This window comes from Schistosoma mansoni, chromosome W, assembly GCF_000237925.1.
Source record: "Schistosoma mansoni strain Puerto Rico chromosome W, complete genome".
Lineage (NCBI taxonomy): Eukaryota > Metazoa > Platyhelminthes > Trematoda > Strigeidida > Schistosomatidae > Schistosoma > Schistosoma mansoni.
The window spans coordinates 21,388,989-21,397,190 of record NC_031502.1 but is presented as its reverse complement, the minus strand read 5'-3'; the positions used below and the strand labels follow the sequence as shown (position 1 = coordinate 21,397,190).

General features: G+C 38.5%; 1 protein-coding gene across 1 annotated transcript in view; it reads left to right on the top strand.

Moving 5' to 3' along the window:
* Window positions 1–7,491: 7,491 nt before the first annotated feature.
* The window catches only part of Smp_130710 (putative axonemal dynein intermediate chain inner arm i1), a gene marked incomplete at both ends in the record, with an annotated part of 32,488 nt that continues 31,777 nt past the window's right edge, over window positions 7,492–8,202 (top strand). The window contains one exon of the mRNA XM_018788950.1: window positions 7,492–7,701. Within this exon, the coding sequence (XP_018654442.1) occupies window positions 7,492–7,701 (210 nt within the window). The remainder of the gene's footprint in view (window positions 7,702–8,202) is intronic.

Here is an 8,202-nt window from a genome sequence, read left to right as displayed (position 1 = left end):
TCGGAAGACGTCGTCTATAAACCTTTGGAAGGTTTGAGCCGCATTTCTTAAACCAAAAGGCATTCGTAGAAATTCGTAAAGACCGAAGGGAGTGATGATGGCGGTTTTAGGAATGTCGTCAGGTGCCATCGGGATTTGGTTATAAGCTTTAACCAAGTCGATTTTCGAAAAGACAGTTGTACCTTTCAAGGTAGCTGTCAAATCGTGAATATGAGGCAGCGGGTAACGATCGGGAATGGTTTTAGCATTCAGACGCCGATAATCACCAGTTGGCCGCCAATCATTGCTGTCCTTTTTAGGGACCATGTGCAATGGGGATGCCCATGGACTATTCGATGGTCGAATTATTCCTAGGTCCATCATGTGGTTGAATTCGTTTTTAGCTAACCTAAGCCTTTCGGGAGCGAGTCTTCGGGCTTTCGAAAATATAGGTGGTCCTGTAGTCGAGATGTGATGTGTAACATTGCTGGTTACACAACTTAATTTCGATTGCGATTGGTATATCCCGGGGTATTTGTCGAGTACTGCTTGGTACAAGGGGTCTATGGCGTGCTTAATCGTGACTGGGGATAACCTGCAACCAGAACAAGGAGTTACGCAAACGGATAACTTAGTGTTTCCGTCTATTAACCTTCGTGCGCGTGTGTCGATGAGTAGATTGTGGTGTTGTAACAGGTCTATACCAATGATTGGCATAGAGACGTCTGCAACAACGAAAATCCAGTGTATGGGTTTGCGTAAACCCACGTTAAGGTAGACGTACCTTTTACCGTAAGTAGCGATCGGCTTTCCGTTTGCCGCCTGTAAACTTAAAACAGACTCGCGAAGTCTGTCGTCGAGATTTGCTGGAAGAACGCTAACTTCTGCGCCAGTGTCGACGAGGTAGCGAACTTTCGTAGTCACATCCGTGACATATAAGAGACGGCTGTGTTCGCCGGCTACGGTTGCCGTTAACGCGTGCCGGCTGGGAAGTTTCCCGAACTGTTTTTCGTGTCACTCGATTTTGGGGTCGGATAATTGCAAGGTTTCCTGCAGTTTCTGGAAAACTTACCGTACTGGTTATGATACCAGCACCAGTCGGGATTGTCTGTCTCTCGTGGTCGAGAGCCAGATCGCTTACGTGAGGCACTTCTACGCGGGGTTTTTGACCGACTACGGTCATTGCGAACTCTAAGATATCGTGTAAGCGTGTGACATAGTTCGGCCATGTCAGTCGAGGTCGATTGGGGTTTTTCTTTGACGGAAAAAACCTCGGCCTTAGAAGATCTAGTGATTTCCAAGATTCGATCGGCAGATGCAGCTAGTTCATCTATGGCATTGTTTTGAAATGAAACAAGCACTGCCTGCACCTGTTGAGGGAGTTTAGACAAGAAAAGTTGTCTAAATAGGCCATCATCGAAAGTTCGTTGGTCGATGACTTCTCTCATTCTAAGCAACATGTCCGTCGCAGAACCATGTTGTAAGTCGGTATTGTTAAGGAGTTGGTCTAACCGTTGTCGATCAGTTAGGTCTCCTCGTTTTAAAATCGATAGCTTAAGCGATTCGTAAGGTTCGGAAACATCACTAGTAAACATACTAGGTGTTACGTACCTGTTAAACTCGCGCGGTAACGCCTTAACTACCGCGAGGAAACGTGTGCGCGAGTCCGTGATTCCGTGCATGCAAAAATCGGCTTCTGCATAGCAGAACCAGGACTCGATATTGTCGGGCCAAAATGGCGTTAACTGAATCGAAATAGGGGGAAAAGACTTTAACTTAAAAACCTTGGGTGAGTGTTCCGTCATATTAATATAGATAACGAAAAATGTCTAATTAAAATATATCCGAGAAAAAAAATTCGCGAAAAAAGTATATCACAATATATAAAATTCAAATAAAGAATAACAATGAATAATAATATTCCAAAATGGAACAGACTCACAGTATATTGACTTGGTGTACCAGATCACGTCGGTCTCACCAATGATGATGCAACGGATATTCTAGTTTTACAACTGGATACCAGTAGCACCTTCTATGTTCGATCGTTCCCAGTCAGATAGAAATCAGAAGTCAGACGAGAAGAGGCAGGAAAGATATATTTGATTCGTTACCAATATATCGAGGACCTTTTCTATGAGCTGGCTAATGAAACGTAGGAGCTGTGTCCCACGTCGTGTTGAAACGTGATCTGGTGCGGATGCATGACCGAAAGCCTTCAGCTAAACAAGTCCACTTAAACAACGTGGTCAGCATCCAATGTCGAACACTTAATGAGCTATTGATTTTGGGGAATTATTTACAGCTACAATAGCTTTAGGAGAAGACTTGAATAACACATGGTCATCAGTGCATTATCACCCCTCTCTTCGACCAATTGTGTCTGATACATGCATCAAAAATTTCTACAGTTATCATCACCCTATATCAGTAACTAATTCCTATCTCTCTTACTATCACTTTCATTCCCCTCTCATTCTTTCAATCCCATATTTTCACATACTATCAATCGAGTAAATTAATCATCTATTCTTCAAACAGTCGTATTCTCTTGGCGATTGAATTATCAATTTATTATTTTCACATTGCGACCGAGCAACCTCCTACCTGGTAATGTGATACTGTCCTGTGACAAAAGCACTTACTCAACTACAAAATACACAAGCCCACAAATAACTACCATACTGACTAGAATTAATCCAGTCTAATGGTTAGATTACTACCCAATCGACATAACCAACTACCTGGAACGATGCCGAAACTACAACAAGCTAGTGGAAAGTAATCCATTGGTTTATACAAGCCTGTTACAAAGACATTGAATATTTGAAGGTCAACACTGTGGTGATTAATAACTGCGCAGGTTTTGACGCTAAAACATTATTATTAAATAAAATTACAAAAGTTGTGTGTCTCTTGCTTACGAAGAGCTACAAAGTGAGCATCCCGATTTCATGTTAACCATGCAAGTCTAATTAATTTTTTTTGAGTAGACGAATTTGGTAAACATTAGTTTGTTAATTAGCTATAATGAAGCACATATATTTATCACTACTTTATTCATTTTTTCTGTTTATTATGATGTCAGAATTAGGGTCTGAAGTCCATTTCAGGTGTTGACATTAGCAAAATACCAATCTCTCTATTTTGGTTAAACATTCGCCTGTTTTCTTCAAAGCAAACCATTCACTGCCGGTTTTTATGAAAAGTAAACAAGTTGTGAATTTTAACTCGAGAATGACAAAACAGTTTTTCCATGTGAAGAAGCGTATGAAAAAGTCGCACAATTTATCTTGATGTACAGGAAAGACAACTTTTTGCATTGTAACCTATGTTTACCCCTACTTTTCTTGAAGATTCTCCCAAGTATCTATTCACTGCCCTTTTTTTCATGCGTCTCTGTCACTTGTGATGGTTATCCATAAATCTTCATTACCAAAACTCATCTTCTTGACTCATTGTCACAGACTTCCCTACAAACATATATATATATATATATACACCTTCATTTGAAGTTTCAGTTTGTTTTCAGTCTACAGAAGGATGAGTTACCTTCATAAATCCTGGATGTGGCATTCTTTCAATTGATCTGACTTTTTGAATTCGTTGACAGATGAAGTTTTAATCACGTGTTGAGGTAATGAATTCCATTCGCTGATGATTTAGTGGGAGAGTCTTTAGTCAGCTGACAGGCAATTTGTTCTGGAATTTTGAGACTTTTAATACTGTCCTCACTTTGGAGGGTTCTCAAATACAGATTCACCATTAAGTAATTTAAAAACTGCCATAAGATCACCTCTAGTCCTTCTAAATGACAATTGGATAAGGTTCAACTTAGTAAGTCTTTCTTCATACGGCAGCTTTGAGTTTGGGAAATCAACTAATTTGTGGTTGTTTGAACCTTCCTCAACAGCTTACTATCTTTTTAGGCAGAAGCTAGCTTATCGTATTAAATACGCGGGATTAGAATCGACGAACACTGTATACAAAATCAAAAAGACTTCAGTATCGACATGGTTAGAGGCTTTATCTATTGATCATAGGTTTCTAAAACCTCTGGCTGCTGTCACACGACAGCGTTCAGTAATTTTCAAGTCTTGGCCAACGATGACTCGCAAGTCTTTGTGTGTCTGAACAAAGGGTAGCTCAGTGTTATTCACCGTGAATGTATCTGTACCTTTGTGACCGGTATACATCATAATGCACTTGGAAGCGTCTATCGGCAACCTCCAAATTTCGGACCATTCAGATAAATGTTACAGGTCATTTCGAAATTCATATCTATCACATTACTTTTTATCACTCTTTATATCTTGATACCGTTAATATGTAACGAAATCGATGGTAGTAGGAGACCAGGAAGTAAATTGGCATACAAGCCCAGTAAACCCTGGGCCTAAGGTTCGTGCTATTCGGCACTCATTATCAAAGTGTAACTGTAATCTTGAGAGAACGGATACTCCTTGGTGGATTATAATCCACTACACCTCAACATAGTGGACAAGTTACCTCGACTAGTAGCCACATTGAAATTTAATTGACAGAATTCGATCTTCACTTAGAAGGACCTGATACACATGACATTGGTCACTACCTAGTTATCGGCCAAATGTAAACAGATGGTGTTGATTTCGGCTAAAATTAGGCAGTTTGTACAAAAATCAACTAATAGGTGTGCATTTTCGCCAGAGACAATTGCTCCGAGAGGTGGACAAAGTAGAATATTCGATGTTAATTTAAATTAAGCAGGGGTTAAGGTGCTAAATTCTAAACGTTTCCATTTAGCGGAAGAATTTAAAGGGTAATCAAAACTATTCGCCCTTGAATCGAGAAAAAGACAAGAATTTGATCCATTGTTGCACTTTATTCACATCAACTTTTCTTAAAGATTTTCCCTAATATTTCCCCAAAGTTAGGCTTTAATTCCCTTATTTGTTTCCTTGGGTTACCAAATATAGTGTTTTTTAATCCTCAGTGTCATATATGGTCACCTTGCTGACCAATGGCTACAAATGTCTGTGGAGAAAATTCACATTATCCTTTCTTAACTCCCTTTTAAAACCATCAGAAATATATAACTGCAGCTCTGACAAGTTTATAGAGTAGATAAGATGGAAAAGCAAATAACTTATCATATAAGATTAAAGCTCGAAAAATATGTAATTTATGCCACATTTGGTTTAGTACTAAAATATCCAACGTAAGTTTAATTTGAAAATTCATCCAGGTGCTGTAAAACTATAAGCCTATATCTTTTGAGACATTGTGCGGGTTTTAAGTTGCGTTGGACTGACTAGCTAGTTGTGTTGATTTCCTCTACTTTTCAACCCATAGCTCATTACAGAACACAAAAAGTCTCCAAAAGTTTCTAACAGAATGGGAGAAAGTCATTTTTTATTGATTTTCAAGCACACGAACAATTAAAAGCTAAAGTCATTACAAATAAAACAGGTTACCTTATGATGTCCCGTATAAATTCCTTACAACATACATGTCACTCGATTCTGTACACTTATGTTTGTTCTTTTCAAGTATTTGCAGGGTGACATTGAGTGTTTTTATATCTGCATATACATGAAAGTTTATCTATCTTTATTTATAGGCTGCTTAGTCGCCTATCTATTTGCGTATGTTAGATACATCTTTTATCCAATATAAAGATAATCAACACTTGACCGACTGTCTTTTGACTAACAATGGTCAAGGACCACACTACACTGATTTATTAATTTTTTTGTCTGTCCTTTTAAATATGGATGGATGGAAATCATTCTAACCCAATTTGTATCTGAATTTTATTACCATAGTCGCTTAATAAGGTCTGTTAAACTATAAAGCATGTTATTAAAGAGGGTTTCATATTCCATCGTCCATTTGTCATCGTATATAGTGGAGTTTGTCCGTTGCCAAAGTTTTCATTTCGTAAAAGGTTATAGAAAGTTTGGTTGATAATTGTATGATAGGGTATATAGTCGGGAATAATATCTTTCGCAAGGTCCAGTATCCCTTGGAGTAAAAAGGTTAACGCGTCTCGAATATTTTGTCAATTAGGAATAAAGTATATACTGCTGAAATTATAAAGTTTTCACCTATGTTCTATTCTTCGAATGCACCAAAGTGTTAGACATTAGACCAATAAGATATTGTGAATACATTTTTATGACTCCTTTCTTTCTTGGCTGAAAGCCTATCATGATGGTAATTACAGTCACTCATTTCTGTAGAAGATTTTCACGCCATCATGAAACAAAATTGACAGCATAGTGGGAGTAAGCGAGTGGGGAACTTTTTTGAAATATATTCCTCTACTTCCTGGATAGAAACAGACTGTTTACAACCAGTTTCACAGGTAGAGAGTTTGCTTTAGATGTTTTTTCGTCAGAAACAATAAAAACCATTGCTTACTACCGGAGATACTTGTCATACTCCTTTGTATTACTTTGTTATGTTGATCACAGAAATTCATGATATGCATGACGTCCCTACAACCCAATGCTGCAATTAACAGTGTTTTTTACATTTTCTATGTTGAAACGTGAATCACTTGGGGGAAAGAACTATGCTTTTTAACGAAATAAGTTCATTGTTAAGGACAGAACTGTATAAGAAGTGCTGTTATAAGCTGATCTTGCTTACCAACAAAAGAGAGAGCAGGACATTATCAAAAATTATGATATATTAAGTAGTATCATAGTTGAAATCATGGGTCAATTGAAGCTAGACCACCAGGGAAAACCTGGAAGCACTGCTTTAAGGCCGTTGCATCTTGTTGTAGGACTCCTCAGCAGTGCGCATCGACGAACCCGCCTCGCGAGATTCGAACCCAGGGCCTATCAGTTTCGCGTGCCAGCACTTAACCGATAGACCACTGAAATAGATACTGAAGTCTCCACAAAACCCCTTCTGATCATAATCATATGCTCACTAGTGACCGACTTCAAGATACATGTCCTGGAGTTCCAGTGAGAAGCTGTGACCAGTGGAGTTGAACCAGGTCTGTTGTGAGATAACAACTCACTGAAGACAATTGATGAACGGTTGCGCAAACTTCGTGGATTGGTTGAAGTTAGACATTAACACCATAGGATGCTGGTTTAGTGGTCTATCCGCTAAGTGCTCTGGCGCGGGGCTGGTAGGTCGTGGGTTCGAATCTCGCATTGCTGAGGAGTCCTACAATAGGACGAAACGACCGTCCAGTGCTTCTAGATTTTCCTCGGTGGTCTAGCTTCAATTTATTCATGATTTCAACTATGAAAATACTGAAATCCCCACAAAACTCCTTCTGAATATATTAAGTAACCCACCATCATCCCACTGAAGTGATGCTACCACAGAGTCAACAATAAAGATTTAACTAACTTTGTAGCTGACTGGCCCAAGATAGACTGATAAGAATACTCATCCTTTATTATTTCATTATAACATCTTAATTAAACTTTCTACTTTCATTTCATAGTCTCCCTATACTTTATCAACCAATTTCATTTTTCTTTAGCCAGTAAACTTTCCAAAATGTCAGGTGTACATAGGAAAGGTCAAAAAATCCGTAAAAGTGCTTTAATGATTCGTCGACGTGTTTCAAGTTCATTCTCCAAGAAATCTGACTCAGAAAAACGTTTATCAAGAGCAACAATTCGTTTAATTGATGAATCTGGCGTAGATTTAACACCATTACCATTATTAAGTGAAGATAAACGAATACGTGAAGAAAAAGATACTATGGTTAGTTGTCTTTTTCTTTCAAAACGTTAATGTTCATAATTCAAGAGTACTGATATCTCTCAATCATCATATCATGGTGGAAGTAGTTTACATATTACAAATCCTTTTACATTTACACGATCTTATATAAGTGGATCAAGTCCAACTGGTGAATCACATTCAGAGACAAGTGATGAACATGATCGTTATCAAACATTTACGGGTAAGTGTTTTTTTAATGGAAATTTTTGAATAATTAATAGAGTTGAGGTCATGAGTCAATTGAAGCTAGACCACCAGGGAAAACCGCCTTGCGAGATTTCAACCCAGGTATTTCCTGGGTATGAAGTATTTCCTGGAGTTCTAGTGAGAATCATTAACCAGTGGAGTTTAACCAGGTCTGTTGGTGATAGTAACTCACTGAAGACATTGATGAATGGTTGCTCCATTTCGTGGATTGGTTGAAGTAAGACATTAACACCGTTGGATGCCGTCTGGTTCACTGGTCTATCGGTTAAGTGC